Consider the following 21,133-nt stretch of genomic DNA (forward strand, 5'->3'; position numbering starts at 1 on the left):
TTTTCTAATTGTGTTCTCGCCTTAATTTCAATTAATTTAAACACATTAATTTGTATAATTACATTATTACATTTATAACTTGTTTTAAAATATTATTGCATGAGATAAGCCTCATCACGTTTTGTATGGGAATATTTTCGTATACTAATCTAAAATAGTTTGACAGAATTAAAAATTGACGTAAAAATAAACAAAGAGATTCAATAAAATACTCTCTCTTTTTTAGCATACGTTGATAATACGTTGTTAAAAAATTGAATACAAAGAGTTATGTCATGCAAAAAAGAAAATCTTTTACCCATTTATATTATCAGGGATTTGTTCACCGCCTATCTTCTCTTTCGCTTAGTGGTGATGATGTGTGATAGTTTGATCCAGAACAACAATCTTTGGAAAATTTTAATGATCTAATTTGCTTCATGTATCAACGTTATAATCTGATCTTAATATCTAATATACATAATATGATATATATATAGCACTAAAAATTGGTGATAACTGATAAGTATTGCAAAGTTAAAAAAAAAAACACGTTATACAAAAATTAAAATTTTACTTTTCGGATTAGTAGTTATCGAATTCTATATGAGTTGTGAATGCGAAATTATCAATGTAAAACTAAAGACACACCACAATACCAAAACGGAAGTTAAAAAATGAAATATGGAAAAGTTTAAACAACATGTTTGTATATGGTCATAAAAATTGAATCAATCGTTTTTGTGATAACAATTCCGAAATTATAATTATAGAGGAGCTCCAACTCAAAGAAAAACGTGTATGTATAATGTACAATATTGTGACGTGACATGCAAAATTTGACCTCTTTTTTGTAGATTAAGATGATATCATAACGCCATGATTGGTGTCTCTTTGAGTAATTTGGAAGTCGCACCAACTTATATATAAATTCTTTATCTTCTTATAGAGCAAAAAAACCAACTTATCAACTTATCTATATATCTATATATATATATATATATATCTCATATATATAAAACCAAAAATAAACTCTTATCTCATATATATTTAATCAAGTATACAACTGTAACATAAATACCGAACGTGTTTTTTAGGGCTCGTTTAATACTATTTGAGTATTTGTCTTGAATATTCTTTCGTTTTGAAGAGAATATATAGTCACAACACAAAATTAGCCCTATCATTAAGAATTTCTATATATCATTTTAGATATTTAGAGAACCTAATTAAAATTTGACTTAATTTGTTGATTTAAGTTTGGTATATTTATATTGAATAAACTAAATAGTTTAAAACAAATTCATAACGAGTTTTTTTTTTTTTTTTTTTACATTAGTGAGATCATGTAACGAATAAAATAAAATAAAAGTAATGGATAAGAGTAGGAGAGTAGGGCTTACTAACGTATGGCAGAGAGCGAATGTGAGGAGAAATGTGGGGTCAAGTGGAGACACGCGTGACTACGGTGGTCTTTATTGCAGACAATAACTTCTCCTGTCTCACATGTCTTTTCAAAACGTAAAATGTAAAAATGATTTGTCGTGTTTCACTTCTTTTGTCCTCGCAATTTCGCATTCCTTTTCTCTATTCTTGCTAAAAACGCGTCTAAGCACTTGGTAAACGAGAAGTTGGAGAAGATATGAACTTCTAATCATTTTCCCATTCTTTTTTTCTCAATTCGAAACGCGTCTATTCATTAATCAGTTGGGAAGTGTAAAAGTATCAATTTCCCACAGTTTTGTGATATGCCTAAAATTTGGTATCCATTTAACTAAAAAAAAAGTTACAAAAATTGCTATAATTTCGGAATTGAAGACTCAAACCGGCCATCTCCTTGTAAGGGAAGATACGACTACCACAAGACAATTTGCAAATTTGATACTCCAAAAATTATAATATATTTTGCTATCTAAAATACTAGTTTGATGGGTTTTAGGTCCGGACCGGCCATGATTATCAACAAAAGAGAGAAAAAAATAAGTCCTAACAAAACCGATAAAATACTACATTTATAACAAAAAATGACACTATTGTGAATTGATAAAGGTACTATAGTTTGTCTTGTACCACTATTTCTTATCAATTCATTTTTATAGTTCTTCTATCTTTTATCGAAAACTACATAGGAAAACATGCATGAAATTTTGATACAAATTTGTTTTTCTAAAACATGTACTATGTAAAGAAACAGTGGAAAGTTTACATGGGGGAATTGCTAGTCTCGTGGGATTAGTCCTTGGACCTAGGAAATCTTTGGGAGATCCGCGGTTATTCAAAAAAAAAAAAACAGTGGAAGTATACTGTATATTATATATATTGTCACTCAACGTATGTTTTATTCAAATGCTACCATATGTGTAAACTAAAGTTGCAAAGTGGTCGTTTTAACGCGTTAGGAAATTACGGGAAAAATCCAATTGTGGTGATGGGAACAAATGAATAGAGAATCGCTTTTGTTTACGCAACTCATCTTCTTTTATATATATCACGCGTTTTTCGTGGGCTTCAATGGGCCCCATGAAGTCGACATTGTAATTTAAAAGTACGGCAAAAATACATCATGCGCCACGTGGCCTTCTTTTGTTTATCATAATCTCACACGTGAGACGTGTGACAAATGCTAACGCAAACTTTTAACTAGTAGGTTTTTGGTTTAGTTAACCGATAATAAAGAAAACAAGCTAAATTACTTAGCAGCAAAAATTTAAATCGAGGTGAGAATTTCATGTGCAATTAATTATTAGCATGACTCTTCTGGCTTTAACATCAAAATCAAACACTAAAGACAGAAAAATATGCCATCAAAGTAATAACTATTTGACTAAGAAACTCTTTTTCTTATTCGTAAAACTACTTTTTATTTTGTAGACGAACGAACGTGATAAGTTTGGACCAGCGTCCTTTGGGACATGTTCGAAGAAAGGATACGTCGTCGTTTCGTTTCGTCGGCATTTTCTGATTTCAGTCTTTCTTTTTCTTTAGGTTCACTCACTGCACGAATTTCCACGTACTCTTTTATCGACACGCTTAATTAAGAACACATATTAGATTATTTTTTTTCTTTTTCGAAGAATTTATTTTGTTTAAGAACAAGTGATTAACAACAAGAAAAAAAACTTTTAGATTTATATGGTTCGTATAAATGCACCGACAGACTTGGAAAGCTTGGAGCTAGAAATTCTACCGACAGAAATTCTTGCTCGGAAACCATAGACGTACCTATTAACTAGGTCCAGACTCGCACATACGTGCGGGGTTTTATATTATAAGATTTTTGTTATCTAAATTATATAATCAACACATTTGTGTTTATTTAGTATGTAATTTAATGGTTGTATTTTTTTTTGGTTTGTTAATTAGGTAAAAGAATATATACAATTCAATTAGAAACTTGATTTTAGGATTTTTATAGTGTTTCAAATAGAATTTGGTACAGTGGTTTTTTTTTTTTCATTGGTTTGAAAGTTTGAATAGAAATATAAGTAATAATACAATAATTTTGATTTGGTGAAAGATTGGACTGGTTTGGTTTGGTTTTGTTGTAATATATGTAAATTTGTATTATTGTTGTGTACGTAATATTTGTAAGATTGAATATTGAGTAATTAAAATAAGAGATTATTTTAAAAAAATGTAATATAATATGTTTGGTGCATAAAATATATTGTTTGAGACTTTATGCAATATTAATTAGTGCATATAGATGATTGATCCAACTTAAAAAATTTAAGCCCATGATTCAAAGAATCAGGAGTAATGTCGAGTTGGGCCGCCAAAATTATTATAGACCCAGATTAAAAAATAATCTTTCGACCTAATTCTTTTACCCTCATGTGATAGGAAGAATCTTAATAAATCTGTTAAGTCGGTTTAATCACTTGGTTACTTAATAAATTACTTATGTCTTTATCTCTGTTGGTACGACACAATCGTATATGTAAGGCGGCATTTGCCAATTCAGGAAACCTAATCAATCAAAATCGATTTCATCGTCTTCATCTCTTTCTCTCTTCATCGCCATTCATCATCATCATCAAATCTCAGGATCTTGGAGGTGGCTCTTCTCTTTCGTAACTACCTTCTAGACTATGATTTCCAATCTTCGATCTCTCGGTGAGTTTCTAGGTTGCCTCTCTTTCGGAAATCCCGTCACACCTCCGCTTTCAGAATTGGATCAATTCATTAGCTTATCAGCTTTAATCAATTGGGCAACAGTAGAGGATTGCAAGAGCTGCCGAGTCCACGAGTTCTTCTCCATCAGTAGCTTCCGGTGATAAAACCCTAATCCATGATGATGAATTCACTCTAACCAAGGTTATATTGCTATCAACCTATCAAATCCCTAATCAAGAGTTTCTTCAAATTCAGTGTGATTATATAAACGAGCACTTAGTGAAGTAGATGAGATTTTTGGTTAATCATATTTTCAAGTTTTACTTGCGAAGACAAATTTTCACTTTCGATCAATTCATGGGTAAGAGATGTCGTTTTCTTCTTTTTCATCAAGTTTTGGGAGATAACTCCAACTAAGTATAGCTAACTCAAGTAAGAAACATGAATTTTCCTTAGAAGATGTGGTTTGGGTTTTTGGGAGTTTTCTCCTTCTTTCTGACGATTCTGATTGAAGTTCATGCAAAAATCAAGTTGTTTCATTAATTATTATGCTCTTTGTCTACTTGTTGATTTAGTAGCTGCGTTGTAGGTCCAGTCCGGTTCAAAGACATCACGTAACAGTTAGCACTCTTCGATCAGTTTCTTTTTTGTTGATTTGGATTCAAATTCGAAGTAAGCGATTTCGAATTATCTTTCATTTTTAACAAAGGCAAATTTCTCAAGATACATATGAAGTAGTATCTTTTTCGGTTCATGGCTCATCAATTACTATTTTTTTCCATCTTGTCGGAGCTCTTGAGCTCTCGGTATTGCAGAGAACGATATGGTGCTTTTTGCGACTTCACTTTCCTAGTATTCTGAGTTTCAATGTCTTCGGAGGCGTCTTCAATCAACAACAAAAGCACCAGGTGATTTTTTCATTACATTTTACAAAATTATGAGCTACTCGTTTTCAATCTAAGATTAACGTTGGAGGACTATCCAGCAAATGGATCAATTAATCATGTAATTATTCTATCTTAGTAACATAGAACTTTTACTCTTTACGCCGAGAGTTAGACACTTTATTTAGTAAGCATAACAATGCTATCTATATTAAAACAACACAAAGGCATTAGAGAAGATAAATAAATCATACAAAACGAAAGAATTTCCAAGAGCAACTTAAAACTCAAACAAACAACAAATTTATCAGTAGATTTTATCCCTTTTTCTCTTTGGTATTCTCATATTTAATTTCCTTGTCATTAGTCTTCTCAGCCTAAATGTTCTTATCCTTCATTACTTAGTCCAATGCTTCTTGCTTGTGTGCTTAGTTGCCTCAACAATACCCCTTTTTCTACTTGTAGATCAAAGTGTACATTGTAGCTTTAATGGTTTGCACTACTATTAGTAAAACCTAGGGGAAAGATGACAATGAGATTAGCAAAAACATTAAAATCATTAGATCTATAGTTAGGAGTATATAACTCCTTATTTTAGGTCTTGAATCTGTAGTTAAGAAAAAAAAAAAATAGTTAGTAAGATTTAGTATACCACTTGTGAATCTCATTATTTCTCACTTAATTATAAGAAACACAACACTTAAAATCATTAGAAGAAGAATATTTTGTAAGCTTGGTCATAGATCACAAATTAACAATCTAGGAGTATTGATGCAGATTAAGAGATCATCTATATAGAGGGAATATATGAGTTTGGGTTGTTATAGAAATATCGGTGAACTGATTTTTTTTAAATCGAATTTACTGTTTTGCTTGTTATGGAATTATTTTTGAAGCAATTGATTCTTATTTATTGAAATTTTAATTGCTAATATTCCGTGGATTATGTGTAGATAAGGAATTTTCTTGAGTTGTTCCGATTTGAATATATAGATGTCCTTTTTTGTGTGGTAAAACTCATAACTAAATATGGATATAAACGGATTTTATTAATTGTGGTAAAAAACATAAATGAAATCGAATATAAAAGATTAAGTTTTCTTTAATTCTACGGAATATACGGGATTGGGTTGTTATAGAAATTATAGAAGAAGTGATAATTTCTAATTAATTCGAATTTTTAACTTTGCTCGATATGGAAACATATGTGAAGATATTAAATCTAATTTATTTTAACTTTAATTTCTGTAGATCTCGATCATAAATATCAGGCAACATATTAGGCCAATTTGCTCGAAAGCCCAATAAAATTCAAATGGAAAGATCTGCGTGTTTTACCAATTGTCGACCCGTGACCCGCGCGATTTACCAATTGGGGATCCGAATAATGATCCAAGATCTGCGTCCTTCAGATTGCCAAAATGTCAATTTCACCCCTCAACGAATTCTTTTGTTTAGTCGTAGAATCAAAATTTTGTAATGGCATTCCTTTGTAATTCTTTATCCTTTATAAAATTATTTATTATCCAATGCTTTCCAATTAATAGAATAGATAATGTGAATGCTCTTTAATTTTTTAAAATATGAAATGTTCGTGAGGCCTTTACATTCAGATTCAGCCCATTATATTTGTGGGCTTATAGGAAAGAGAAAAGCCCATTAAACCTCTATCGGGTATAACCAAAAACCCGATAACCCGACTCGCTCATCGGAGAACTTTCCATTTTATAAAACTTGAGTAAATGTAAATCTCTTTGAAATAAAAAGCTTTTCCGTTTCCCTCTTTTGAAAAATCAGAAAACCCTAAATCGCTACTCTCTCGTCTCTCTTCGCCGTCTTCATCTCTCTCCGGCGAAACCCTAATCGAACAGCTCGGATTCGATCCGTCGTATAAACCTTAGTATCTGTTGTCTTCTAAGAAAGATGGAGTGGAATCGGCAGACTCTAGAGTTCCTTTCGCAATGTTTTCTTAACACGCTCTCTCCGATACCGGAGCCTCGTCGAACAGCTGAGAAAGCACTATCGGATGCCGCCGATCTACCTAACTACGGCCTTGCCGTTCTCCGCTTGGTGGCGGAGCCCGCAATCGACGAACAGACGCGTCACGCCGCTGCTGTTAACTTTAAGAACCATCTCCGTTCGCGGTGGCTTCCTGCTGCTGATTCTGGTATCTCGCCGATCGTTGATTCGGAGAAGGAGCAGATCAAGACACTCATCGTCTCTCTTATGCTCTCTTCTTCTCCTCGTATCCAGAGCCAGTTGAGTGAAGCCCTAGCCGTCATTGGTAAGCACGATTTCCCCAAATCTTGGCCTGCTTTACTTCCTGAGCTTATCGCCAACCTTCAAAAGGCTGCTCTCGCTGGCGATTATGTGTCCGTCAATGGTATACTTGGGACCGCTAGTTCGATTTTCAAAAAGTTTCGGTATCAGTATAGAACCGATGATCTGTTTCTTGATTTGAAGTATTGCTTGGATGGTTTTGCTGCTCCTTTGACTGAAATATTCCTGAAAACGTCTTCGTTGATTGATTCTGCTGCGAGCTCTGGTGGGACATCTGCGATCCTGAAGCCTCTGTTTGAGTCCCAAAGGCTGTGCTGTAGAATATTTTACTCTTTGAACTTTCAGGACTTACCGGAGTTTTTCGAGGATCATATGAACGAGTGGATGGGAGAGTTTAAGAAGTATCTATCTTCAAATTATCCCGCCTTGGAAAGCACAGAAGAGGGGTTAACACTTGTTGATGATCTTCGTGCTGCTATTTGCGAGAATATCAACCTTTATATCGAGAAAAACGAAGAAGAGTTTCAAGGCTTTTTGAATGATTTTGCATCAGTTGTCTGGACATTGCTCCGAGATGTGTCAAAGTCCCCTAGCAGGGATCAACTAGCTACTACAGCAATCAAGTTTTTGACCACTGTGAGTACAAGTGTTCACCATGCTTTGTTTGCGGGCGACAATGTTATCAAGGAAATTTGCCAAAGTATTGTGATTCCCAATGTTTCTTTGAGGGTGGAAGATGAAGAAATTTTCGAGATGAACTATATAGAGTTTATCCGTAGAGACATGGAGGGAAGTGATGTGGACACTAGAAGGAGAATAGCTTGTGAGCTACTCAAAGGACTTGCCACAAACTACAAAACACAAGTGACAGAAGTAGTTTCTCTTGAGATACAGAAGCTCTTGAGTTCATTTTCAGCAAATCCGTCTGCACACTGGAAAGATAAGGATTGTGCAATTTACTTGGTTGTTTCTCTATCTACTAAGAAGGCAGGGGGTGCATCTGTGTCTACAGATCTCATTGATGTTCAAAACTTCTTTACAAGCATTATTCTCCCGGAGCTGCAAAGCCGGGATGTTAACAGTTTTCCGATGCTAAAGGCAGGGTCCTTGAAGTTTTTAACAATGTTTCGTAGTCATATACCAAAGCCCTTTGCAATGCAGTTGTTCCCAGAGTTGGTCCGGTTCCTTAAAGCAGAGTCGAACGTGGTCCACTCTTATGCTGCTAGCTGCATAGAGAAGCTCTTGCTAGTGAAGGAGGAAGGCGGAAGGGGTAATAGGTATGTTGCTGGTGATATAAGTCCGTTTTTGCTGCAGTTAATGACGAACCTGTTTGATGCGCTGAAGTTTCCAGAATCAGAGGAGAATCAATATCTGATGAAGTGTATAATGCGGGTCCTTGGTGTTGCTGATATCAGTGCTGAGGTTGCTGGACCTTGCATCGGGGGATTGACCTCTATTCTTAGTGAAGTTTGCAAAAATCCTAAAAATCCTATATTTAACCACTATCTCTTTGAGTCTGTGGCTGTACTTGTTCGACGGGCATGTGAACGCGATATTTCTCTTACATCTGCATTTGAAACGAGTCTTTTCCCAAGCCTCCAGTTGATTTTGGCCAATGATATCACAGAGTTCTTGCCTTATGCGTTTCAGTTGCTGGCTCAGCTTGTTGAGTTAAATAGACCACCTCTCTCACCAAACTACATGCAGATCTTCTTGCTGCTCCTCTCGCCTGAGTCATGGAAGAGGAATGGCAATGTTCCAGCTCTTGTGCGTCTGCTTCAAGCTTTTCTGCAGAAAGCACCTCATGAGGTTACTCAAGAGAATCGGTTGAGTCAAGTTCTGGGGATATTTGAAAAGCTGGTTGCATCTCCTAGCACAGATGAGCAAGGCTTTTATATCCTTAACACGATTATTGAGAATCTGGACTACAGTGTGATTGCACCTTACATGAAGGGTGTATGGAGTGCTCTATTCACACGCCTTCAAAACAAAAAGACAGTCAAGTTCCAGAAGTCGCTAGTAATATTCATGTCGCTTTTCTTGGTGAAGCATGGACAGGCTTATCTAGTGGAGACTATGAATACTGTTCAGCCAAACATCTTCACGGCTATCTTGGAGCATTTCTGGATTCCGAACCTGAAACTGATCATGGGGAGTATCGAGGTAAAGTTAACGGCAGTTGCTGCGACTAGACTCATATGTGAGACTCCGGCTCTCCTGGATCCATCAGCTGCTAAACTCTGGGGGAAGATGCTTGATAGCATAGTGACGCTTGTTTCCAGGCCTGAGCAAGAAAGGGTACTTGATGAACCTGAAATGCCAGAAATCTCGGAGAATGTTGGATACACAGCTGCGTTTGTGAACCTTCACAATGCAGGGAAAAAAGAAGAGGATCCTCTGAAAGACATCAAGGACCCGAAACAGTTCTTGGTCGCTTCTGTTTCGAGGCTTTCTTCTGCTTCTCCTGGTAGGTACCCACAGATAATTGGTGAGAATCTCGAACAAGCTAACCAAGCAGCTTTGCTCCAGCTCTGCAATGCTTACAACTGTGGAATTGCTTGAAGGTAAGTGTTTGTATTGACTTCAAGAATGGTTTCAGATTGTATTCAGGAATCAATCTTGATGGAAACTATAAAATGTTTTTTGGCAGGAGAGATGGGTCTGAGGGGAAAGAAGAAGGGAAACACAACATCACTGCATTGCATTGCGTCTGCGAAGAAAAAGTGGTCAAATTATATATGCATATTTTTGTTTTTTAAATCGGGAGTTTCATAGCATTTGGAAGTTAGACTAGAGAAGAGCATCATCTTCCAAAAACTTGGATTTCTTTTTTTGGATTTCGCATTTGAATGGGGGAGGGGTTTGTCTTGTTTTCCCTTCGAAGTAAAGCATATTGATCTTTGTATGGAACTATGTGTTTATGTGCATTTTGTCGTTGTCTGATGGTCATTGTTGTTATTAAAGATGGAGAAAGCCAAGCATGTTTCATAAACTTCGCTTGTTTGGAAAACTAATTTCTACGTGGGCCTGCCAATGGGCCTTTAATCGAAGTCTAACAGCTTCCATCTTGTTGTGGCCCATAATCTAGTCATTTGACAATTCAATTTTTCAATATCACTTAATCAAGAAATTTGTTAATAATATTTAACTCTTGAGCTTTAATTTTAATTTAATTTTTCAAGTTGATAAGTGGAGTGTACTGTATAAAATTGGGAAAGAAAAAGAGAGAGGAATTGGGAAACAAGAGGTGATATAGGTGATTGTTGGTGCTAATCATATGGACCTATGACCACTAAACTCTGTCTAATCTTAATTAACAATTTCGTCATTGACAACACATGATGACTAAAGGAGGGAGGAAGTTGTAGCTTTCTTTGTTTATCTTTCGCGACCAATCATATAAATTTTTTATTTTTAAATATTATACTTAGCAAACATTATTGTAGGAAAACATTTGATGTCGACAAAAGTCTTGCAAGTAATCTATATTTCATATTCAAACTTTATCGTTTTATAACTTTACACTAATCATAAAATCTCTATAACAAAACATTAAAATTCGGCTGGTATATTGTCTAGTTCCCATGTAATATGGCCCTCGCACGTTGGCGATATCAATGATTGTCATGTTTTTTTTTTTTTTTTTGTAACCATTTTATTTATCTCATTAATTTGTATGATAGATTGTATATGAGAGACATATTATGGGTTAAGGGGAAATAATGGAGATGGAGAGAGAGAGAGATTGAGAGTGCGAGAGATGGTCATATATGATATGACCATGAGATTTATCATCTGGTCCCCTCGTTTTTATAATATGAGAAAGTGACATTACAGTGGACCAGCCATTGTTAATATATGGTAATTTTGTTCTTTCGACTCTTTATGAACTTTAGTGTACGAGTGTAAATTTATGTTTATGTGTGTGTGGATTTGGCTTAAAGTAGATCCAACTCAATGAACCCACTCAAACGCAGTGTTCAATAATTAGCGACCTAGTTAGAGTGTAGTTTTCTTTTTCTTTTTTAAATCTTATATAAGGTGGTAAGCGTTTAAGGTACTCGATAGCAAAAAGTTGTTTTTTTTCTTTCGGAAATTCAGTTTCGTATGTATCATAAGTAATAAGATTTAGTTGAATGATTCGATAGAATCATATATGAGAAAAAAAATAATATTGTTAGCGAGTCTACTCACGTCAGATTATTAAGACATTACAATGTACGATACCATATTACAAACTAGAAAGAACAAAAAATTGGAGTGCTTTCTTCTTTGACTAGTTTTAAAATGTTTTGCTCCTAAATATATTAAGAAAATATGACCAATCCTTTGTCAAACATGTGAGGTACCTTTATTTGAATAAAATTGGAAAAAGTAATAAATAAACACAAACAAGCAAGGGCGGATCTATGTATGGCAAGTAGGGGGCAGATGCCACCCCCAAATTTTCTAATTCCCTTATAGATTTTTAAGAATTTAATGGGTTGCCCCCCTTAAAAAAATAATTATGCCCTCATTAAAAGAATCACTTCTCAAATCTGAAAGTTATTTGCAATATAGCATTAACTTGTTTCCTTTTTTTCACACGTAATTTCATATTGCCTTATTAAAATACAATCAATATCTTTTGTTCAACATAGTTTGTTCATTTTCCTTTTCTTAATTGATTTTGGAAGATAGAAAATCAATCTTTATTTATTTGACTAACTACTTTTTTAATTTTTCGAAGTACTAAATAGTTTAAAAGATATTTATATTCTTAATAATCAAGTCTTTTTAACATCTTTTGAGTGAAAATATTTATGCTACAATTGTTTTCCTTTTTATATATTTTTGGTTCATGGGGAAAAGTATAATTTTTTTTCATTTCATAATTCTTTTTTTGGAGAGATCTATTTTTAAAAATTAAGAGATTTGTTAAATATAAATAAAGTACAAATAATAGTGTAGAATGTATTTTTAAAAAATTATTCTATTATTTTGTATATATATATAATATTTGCCCCCGGTAAAATAAATGGCTAGATCCGCCACTGCAAACAAGTACCAGGAATCCTTTCCTTATTTAACAAAATAATTATTCATCCACCACTTCCTACAAATATACTCCATCGGTTTCATAATAAGTGTCATTTTGAGATTTTTCACACAAATTAAGAAAACATATTAAAAAATTTCTCTTATACCCTTTAAATTCAAATTGACTTTTGGTATTCTTCTATAAAGTTGAGGTTAAATTCGAAATTTTATACCAAATATTACATTGAAAATCTAAAACGACATTTATTTTGAAACGTAAAAGTAATCCTAAAACGATACTCTTTGCGAAACGGAATGAGTATTAATTTCACAGAAAAGAGCAATCATGGAGTGAGAAAATAAGAGAAGAAAATAAAATAAGTTATAATTACATTTTTCCCGATAAAAATGAATAATATGACCCGTTGAATTTGAAAATAATTTAGATATGAAAATGGTACGAACTATTTTTATTCGGTAGAATGGATCGCATAGATATTCTCCAATATGGAAAACGTATCGCTGGAGTTGTACGGACGACGAGTTTGATACGAAATTACTCTCATTCAATGAAACAGTTTAATTTATAGGATTCTTATAATTTTTTGATAATGGGATTTGATCATTTGAATGGATGCTATTGAATAAACGATATTGGAACACATGTTTATTATGCAATCAGATTTAAAATGTTAGATGTTTAACAAAAATAAAAAGGATAAAATAATTTTAATAAAATTGTTTAGGTGAAATTTTCGTCTAGTGATCGAAGATCTCTGGTATTAAAATCTGATATTCCATATGGTTTAGTTTATCCATAAGAAAACTCATACCTGAAACTGATGTATCATTTATTCATTAACATTTGTTGTTAATAGCATACGTGATTATTTGCCACATGTATGTGAGATCACACTTCATGTGCATCCAAAACTTTGATTTTTATTACTAGAAATTAATAGACAAGGAACATAGAGCTAGAGAGTACTGTCTTTACTCTTTAGACGTGCATATGTCTCCCCCTCGTACTAATTACTACTCCCTCCGTTTCAGTTTAGTTGTCGTTCTAGGATTTAAATTTTGTTTCATAATAATTGTCATTTTATGTTTTTAATGCAAATGTTTGGTGAAAATTTCAGTTTTATCCATACTGTTTTAATGTTTTGGCCAATAAATTTTTTTATAAAATATATTAATAAAGAGTAAAACAGAAAATTTAATGATTTTCTTAATTTGTGTGAAAAAACCTTAAACGACAACTAAAACGAAACGGAGGGACTAGTATTTTTAAATCTCTAACATTTCATTATTTTCCGCGACAACATATTTGGTCGGAACTTGCCAATAGATGTAGGCGTAGCTATTGTCCATGTGACGTTTTAGTTTGCTAATATGTTTTACGTATATGACTGTATCATTCTTTTTATCCTCTGTATCCTTATTAACCTTTAACACCATCCTTTTACTCAAATCTTTTTAACGGAGCTGATATTATCCGGAATGATGCATTGGCCAAGTAGTTGCAACCAACGTGAATCATTCATGAGGAATGAAATCAACATCATTTAAATAATGACTTGGTTAGTATCTTGATGATATATCACGGTAGAAAATTTGCCTATCAATACATTTAGTAAAAATTTCTTATAACAACTAGTATAAGTTTTCTCTACACCATTATTCAAGTTTGATAACCAATATCTATCTTATTGGTTTATCTATCTTTCTATAGTTTTATTTAATAGTTTTTGAAAACTGAAACCATAGCAAGGAAGCGTGAATCCAAACGCATTCCTATGAATTGCAATTTGACAAGTAGCATTTTAAAATATAGATGGAATCTAATCTCTAAATCGTAACCGAATAAATGGATCGGATCCGTTGCACCGATGGTTTACAAAGATAATCATATTATAACTAATCCGAATTTTAATCTTGTTTTTGACCTGTTTTGTAATAGCAAGGTCCGTGAGCTTAGTGTTATTGAGATTCCTTTCGAGTGACACTTTAAGTGACGGGAAGGGTCATTTTTCGCATATTAAATGAATGAGATAATTAGGAAAAATTGAATGTGTATATATATGATAACTAAATTATTTTTACATTTTTATATTTCACCAATACAGTGCCATTGCTTTGACTCCCTCCACCCACAAGTGAAAACCTTACACTTATAAAATTTTACTAATAGAAAACGAATAGTGGAAGATATACAAGACCCAAAACATGTAATGTCCAATCAACCAGTTTATAGCTTTAAAGTATATAAAAAGGCAGTATTTTTAAGTAAAAAGATGATTAATTTGTGCAATAGTAATCAAGATAGTAGATACGCCGTTAGAATCAAATCTTCTTTTTCTTGAATGTGTTGTTAACTTAAGCCAACCATTTGATTCTCTTTACTGCAGCTATATTAATTTTAAACACCAATGCAATAACCATAAATGTCTTATAATAATTCATTTCTTTAGTCTGTATATTCGGTCATGACATCATTCTCCCACACTTCAAAAAAAACAATTCGATGACGATCTATATTAGTTGAGACATGCATATCTACAAAACGAATATTCGTTATTCTCATTTACTGATGTGGCGATTACATATGATTTATGACTAAACGAGTGATTAACTATATATAATGTAAAAAAAAAAAAAAAAAAAACTATATATAATGCCGAAACAATGAAATGGACTATAAAAAGTAGTGATAATTAGGGCAAAAGTAGTCGAAAAATATTGTGAAATGAATTCCATTGTACCACTGATTAAGAAATTAAGAATAGAAAACTAATACTATAATGTTTATATTCCCATCCGTGCGTTTCCATTCACTTTAAGAAATCATATTCCCAACCAACAATTTGAAGCAAACGGTCCTCTACTTTTATTGTTCGTTTTCTCTTTACCTTATTTTAAAATCTCGTTAATTATCTGTAAAACTACCTTTGTGCGTTGAAGTATTTACAACTTGAGTAAAATGTAGATTCGTATCAGGATGCAACACAATAATACTACTATTCAGATCTTAGTTAGTTTCCTATTGCAGTGTTTGATTTCCATCATGCACTAGACATCACTAATTTACTTAAGTCGAAATATCTCTAGTATTATGATATTATGAAACGTGAAAATTAAATACAAAAAACAAGAAAAAGTCTCGCACGCTTGCCAAAGCCCTAAAACCATAACGTTCGATGGATTGGCAAAATCTCTGCTGGTACATTCACGAGCCGACACGTTTGCCTGCCACGTTCCAGACACAAGCTAGAAAGTAACGGCTCCGTCAAATCTAACAGACTCATAAGGGAACAATTGAAAAAAAAAACATGGGGTCTGATTGGCAAGTGCTTTAGAGTCTTTACAAAGCAAAAAAATTTCTAAAGATTTGAAATACATCCAATCAAGCTTTAGAAGCTTTGGCTTTCTTTTTTTTCTCACAGCAGCTATTGAATTAACTGAACAGGCGAATACAAAAGGAATTCAAGTACAAATTGCAGGACGTATCGACGGAAAAGAAATTGCACCCCTATGCGGGAGAAATAACATTAATGAACCAGCAGATATTGGAAAAGCAACAATTATTGTTAACCAAGGAAAATCATTCGTGGTAAAGACAAGATACACCAGGTCCAAGGAACGCGTACTCCCAAAATATTTCCTTAATTCATTTTTTTGGCTGTAGAAAACCTTTTTTTCTAAAGCACATAATTTTCAACTTTCCAAAATTTTAAATTCCACAGCCAAAATACTACAGCACTAAAATCTACAGCCACAACAAATAAACCTACAGTCATATTTCTACAGCAAAAAATATAAAGTTACAGCTGTTACCAATCAGGCCCATCGTCTTTTTTGGCTTCACACGATAGGCCTTATTATGGTAAGAAACTATTTTTGCCTATCAAGTAAGAATTTAGTGAAAAACTGATAAGACATGAGAGATGAGACCTAACTATAGTATTAAGTACTTAACATTTACTACTTACTCAGAAGTCAGAACCGTTGTCTTTAATTTTAACGGTCCAGATTCATTCTCACAATAATTGACCATACGTTTCTTTTAAGAAAGACAAAAAACAGCAAGAAGTTTGTGAGCTGATGAACAAAACGACACGGAGTTTGAAAGAGAAGAAGGAAGACAAAAAGGCAGAGAGGAAGAGAAGGAGCGGTTTCGTAACTGAAACTGAAAAGCTAAAGAGAAAAACCCGGAAAAAGTGCAAACTTTTTAATCAATTCTTCTTTATCACAAGAGAGTGCCTTTGTAATGAATTTTTATCTTGTATAATGAATACAGACATAACCGTCGTGTCTCGTCGTCGTTAAAGAAACGAGAGTTTTTCAGCTGTTTACTTACTTACTTTGATGTCTCTTGTCTTCTTCTTCTTTGTCTTTCTTCTTTGATGGGTTAATACTTTGAGCTTGAGAGGGTTTCGATTTTAGTTTCCTGTTAGTGTTTGTTTGCTTGTGTAAAGCTTGGATCTTTTGGTTTCTTCAATGGCGAATGTAGATGCTGATTTCAGAACATCACGTGAGTTCAATTTTGACTTCAATTTCTCAAGTTTGAGTTTTCATTTTCTTGGGATAAAGTCAACATTTTTACTTCTTTCACATCCGTGGGGTTTTTGTTAACGAGCTAAAACAAGCTTTAAAAAAAGCTAAGACCCACTTGTAATTTCTATGATAAAGCTTCAAATTTTGCAACTTTGTTGAAATTGATGGTTGTTGGTTGGTATTTAGGGTCTAATGATGATCAATTGTACTCGGAGCTATGGAAAGCTTGTGCAGGGCCACTTGTGGAAGTTCCTCGTTCTAATGAAAGAGTTTTTTACTTCCCTCAAGGTCACATGGAACAAGTAAAGAATCCAACTCTCAAAATTATTCCTTTTTTTTTTTTTTTTCATAATTTCTCAATTTTAAGACTTGAATGTTTTTTTTGGCAGTTGGTGGCTTCTACTAATCAAGGAGTTGTTGATCAAGAAATACCAGTGTTTAATCTTCCTCCAAAGATACTTTGTCGAGTTCTTAGTGTTATGTTAAAAGCAGAGCATGAGACAGACGAGGTTTATGCTCAGATTACATTACAACCAGAAGAAGATGTAAGTTTTAAGAATCTTGAATTAATGTTGTCAGTTTAATGAATTTGATTTCGATTTTATATGTTTTGATTATGCAGCAAAGTGAACCCACAAGTCTTGATCCACCTTTGGTCGAACCAGCTAAACCAACGGTTGATTCGTTTGTGAAGATTCTAACAGCTTCTGATACAAGCACTCATGGTGGATTCTCTGTTCTTCGTAAACACGCCACTGAGTGTTTACCTTCACTTGTAAATGCTTTTATCCTTCCATCTTCATTTTCCAGAGTTTGGCCTTTCTTAGCTGAATTTGTCACTTTATGCATTGATTTTGATTTTCAATACTTAGGATATGACACAACCTACACCGACTCAAGAACTTGTAGCTAGAGATCTTCATGGCTATGAATGGAGGTTTAAGCATATATTTAGAGGTAACAGAATCTTTAAGAGAGTTTCTAAAAGTTTCTTTTAGTTTTTAAGAGTCCATAGAGTTTATCTTGTGTCGATAGGGCAACCAAGGAGGCATTTACTTACAACGGGTTGGAGTACATTTGTAACCTCGAAAAGACTTGTAGCTGGAGATGCATTTGTGTTCTTGAGGTAGCCAAAGATCATGAGTTTTACTTTCGGGTTTTACTTCATGGGGTTAACAAGTTATCTTCTTGTGTTGTTTTAAGGGGTCAAACCGGGGATTTACGAGTTGGTGTGAGACGTTTAGCTAAGCAGCAAAGCACGATGCCCGCATCAGTTATTTCGAGTCAGAGTATGCGTCTGGGAGTTCTTGCTACAGCTTCTCATGCTGTTACCACAACAACTATATTTGTTGTCTTCTATAAACCAAGGTCAAGTTTCAAACTTCTTACATCTTATATAGGTTGCTTGTGAAGGCCTTTAAGCTTGATATTGTCCGTTTTTTGTTCGTTCAGGATAAGCCAATTTATAATCAGTGTGAACAAGTATATGGTGGCGATGAAGAACGGGTTTTCTCTCGGTATGCGATTTAGGATGAGATTTGAAGGAGAAGAGTCTCCTGAGAGAATGTAGTTTCTCATTTTTTCTTTGTTCATTTGTTGATTTTTTCAGTCCTCTCTTGAATGTTGTCTGAAATTTAGAATGGTTTCTTCTTCAGATTTACAGGTACGATTGTTGGTAGTGGAGATCTATCTTCTCAATGGCCAGCTTCGAAATGGAGGTCATTGCAGGTTAAGTGAATTTGAATCATTCTCTAGAGATGATATTTCATATGATTCTTGTTGCATACTTTCTATAAATTCTGAATCTATTTCTTCCTATATTTAGATCCAATGGGACGAGCCATCTTCTATTCCGAGACCAAACAAGGTCTCACCGTGGGAGATCGAGCCTTTCTCACCATCTGCGCTTACCCCGACGCCTACTCAACAACAATCAAAGTCCAAACGGTCCAGACCCATTGGTTCATCAATTTCAGGTACCTTCAAAAACAATCTTTACGTACTTTTTTAGAGTTAATTAATTTTAATGTATTGCAAGAAAGATTTCTGATACTTGATTTAGGTTATCTATCTCTAATGAATTTACTTTTTGTACTGCTTTTTGTTATTAATTCTCGGCAATGAAACTTCTGTCCTGCATTGCAGAAATCACAGGGAGTCCCGCAGCTTCTAATTTCTTGAGTAGCTTCCCGCAGAGCCACGAGTCTAATCCATCAGTCAAATTGTTGTTTCACGATATAGCAACTGAGAGAAACTCAAACAAATCAGTGTTTTCAAGTGGATTACAATGCAAGAAAACCGAGGCTCCGGTCACAAGTTGTTGTAGGTTATTCGGATTCGATCTCACGAGCAAGCCTGCTTCTGCTCCAATTCCTTGTAACAAGCAACTAATAAGTGTGGATTCAAATATCTCTGATTCTACCCCCAAGTGTCAAGATCCTAACTCCTCGAACTCACCAAAAGAGCAGAAACAACAAACATCCACAAGAAGCCGAATTAAGGTAAAACAAACCATTCTACTTTCTTTATATCTTATTTTTTGACATCAACCATTTTACTCTTTACTTGTAACTCAATAACTTCCAACGCCACTTGGTTTCTGTTTGTTCTTGCAAAGGTGCAAATGCAAGGAACAGCGGTAGGGCGCGCGGTTGATTTAACATTGTTGAGATCATACGATGAGTTAATCAAAGAGCTAGAGAAAATGTTTGAGATTGAAGGAGAACTTAGTCCTAAAGACAAATGGACTATCGTGTTTACAGACGATGAAGGAGATATGATGCTTGTAGGAGACGATCCATGGAAGTAAGTTTCTCTCGATCTCTTTCTTAAGTCTGAAGTTTATCGATTGTGTTTTGACAAACTCTCTTGAATGTGTTGCAGTGAGTTCTGTAAAATGGCAAAGAAGTTATTCATATATCCGAGTGATGAGGTCAAGAAATTGAGCTCGAAGTCGTTGTTGCCTGATGAAGGTACAATCGTATATCTTGAATCGGATCAGAGGACAGTTCACGTTTAACTACCAAGTTCTTGATTTCTTACTTTCTTGGATTCTCTCAAGTCTCACCGAGTCCGAGAGTTAGTTGGTTTGATTTTTTTCTTTTCGCGTTAGGTGGGTTTGTTATTTAACATAAAGACTATATAATATATCAGCTACTATTATATGCGAATATATCATATCAGGTGTCAAACGGCGTCGTTTTATGTGAAGTGTTTGCTTTTCCGACGTGGCTTTCGTAGTCATGACTAATGATGTGTTAGCAATAGCTAAAAAAAGGTCATATTTTCTAATGTAAAGATTCTGTGTGGGCCTAATAAGATCGATTAACATGGTAGTAGGCCCAAATACTGAGGCCATAACATTTTTACTGTATAAATTTTCTTCTAAGCTCTCAATTCTTTCAGATTTTATAATTGTAAGTTCGTAACCTTCTTCTTTACAATAGTAGTTGACTAATTAACCCAAGAAAAGACCTATGAAGAAAAGGTGTCAATCCAATATACAACGTGTTTATATAAAGTTGATAACAAAATATTAGTATGATAATCATTGTTAAATGAATAATTATATCTAAGAGGACAAATGGAGATAACCTGCTCCTTTTCTATTTTGTTTTGTCACAAAAGAACAACCTGCTCCCTTAATCTTGTGTTCCGTGTAACAAAAGACCCACTTCCCTTTAATTCGATTATTATTCTTATTAGGGACGTTTTATTTAACGTTTTGACTCTTTATTATTACAAAAAACCCTCACCTAAGACCACTTTCATCGTATTTTAATATTTTTTCCTAAACTTAGTTAATCATCATTATAATCTTTAGACTTGCGAGAGAGAACACACTAAGCTTGAGAACTGAGAAGAGATCATAAGCTCGGTGTCGGTGGGAATGTTTTATTGATGAAACTACATTTTAGTTTTGGGTCCACTATAAGCTTTCTTTAAAATCGTTAATCATAGTAAAGTCATTTGTCGGCAGATAATTTTCACGTCAGCTACATAATTCCTTAAATTAAATGTGTATAATTTGATGAGATCACAAGATTTTCTTCATTGTAGTAGAGTTTATCACAAGTCCTCGAGCAGTTTGTAATCAATTGCATGAATACAAAAATTATGATTAAATATTAATCACATATCGCTGATTAGATAAAAAAGGGTTACGACCAAAGAAAAAAAGAGAGATGGTTAAAAGAACTGTATCTCACGCGCCTTTTGCGCTTCCTTCTTCAAATCCTTCGGTAGTACTCCCTCCGTTTTACAAAGAATGTCATTTTGACATATTTCACACAAATTAAGAA

General features: G+C 33.9%; 2 protein-coding genes and 1 long non-coding RNA gene across 3 annotated transcripts; all 3 read left to right on the plus strand.

Moving 5' to 3' along the window:
- Positions 1-3,980: 3,980 nt before the first annotated feature.
- Positions 3,981-5,139, plus strand: LOC110229380. Its single transcript, XR_002332777.1, has 4 exons — positions 3,981-4,095; positions 4,198-4,296; positions 4,685-4,767; positions 4,888-5,139. It is a non-coding gene; the product is annotated as an uncharacterized LOC110229380 (long non-coding RNA).
- Positions 5,140-6,729: 1,590 nt separating this feature from the next.
- LOC9318140 (exportin-2) lies at positions 6,730-10,251 on the plus strand. The gene is made up of 2 exons (XM_002880203.2): positions 6,730-9,823; positions 9,910-10,251. The coding sequence occupies exon 1, from the start codon at positions 6,903-6,905 to the stop codon at positions 9,819-9,821; it is 2,919 nt and encodes a 972-aa protein (XP_002880249.1). The 5' UTR covers positions 6,730-6,902; the 3' UTR covers positions 9,822-9,823; positions 9,910-10,251.
- A 6,202-nt stretch (positions 10,252-16,453) lies between these two features.
- Positions 16,454-20,236, plus strand: LOC9316317 (auxin response factor 11). The gene is made up of 13 exons (XM_021027044.1): positions 16,454-16,809; positions 17,019-17,134; positions 17,222-17,377; positions 17,455-17,607; positions 17,705-17,789; positions 17,868-17,958; positions 18,036-18,200; positions 18,285-18,398; positions 18,488-18,560; positions 18,658-18,808; positions 18,978-19,333; positions 19,450-19,637; positions 19,716-20,236. The coding sequence occupies exons 1-13, from the start codon at positions 16,776-16,778 to the stop codon at positions 19,849-19,851; spliced, it is 1,818 nt and encodes a 605-aa protein (XP_020882703.1). The 5' UTR covers positions 16,454-16,775; the 3' UTR covers positions 19,852-20,236.
- Positions 20,237-21,133: the final 897 nt, after the last annotated feature.

The sequence above is a fragment of the Arabidopsis lyrata genome (genome assembly GCF_000004255.2).
Source record: "Arabidopsis lyrata subsp. lyrata unplaced genomic scaffold ARALYscaffold_4, whole genome shotgun sequence".
In the NCBI taxonomy this organism is placed as follows: Eukaryota; Viridiplantae; Streptophyta; class Magnoliopsida; order Brassicales; family Brassicaceae; genus Arabidopsis; species Arabidopsis lyrata.

Bases quoted from the DNA above. Each gene is read 5' to 3' on its own strand.
- LOC9318140 (XM_002880203.2), top strand. From the start codon at position 6,903: ATGGAGTGGAATCGGCAGACTCTAGAGTTCCTTTCGCAATGTTTTCTT.
- LOC9316317 (XM_021027044.1), top strand. From the start codon at position 16,776: ATGGCGAATGTAGATGCTGATTTCAGAACATCAC. The intron at 17,608-17,704 runs GTAAATGCTTTT...TTCAATACTTAG, and splicing joins CTGAGTGTTTACCTTCACTT to GATATGACACAACCTACACC. The intron at 18,809-18,977 runs GTACCTTCAAAA...CCTGCATTGCAG, and splicing joins CATTGGTTCATCAATTTCAG to AAATCACAGGGAGTCCCGCA.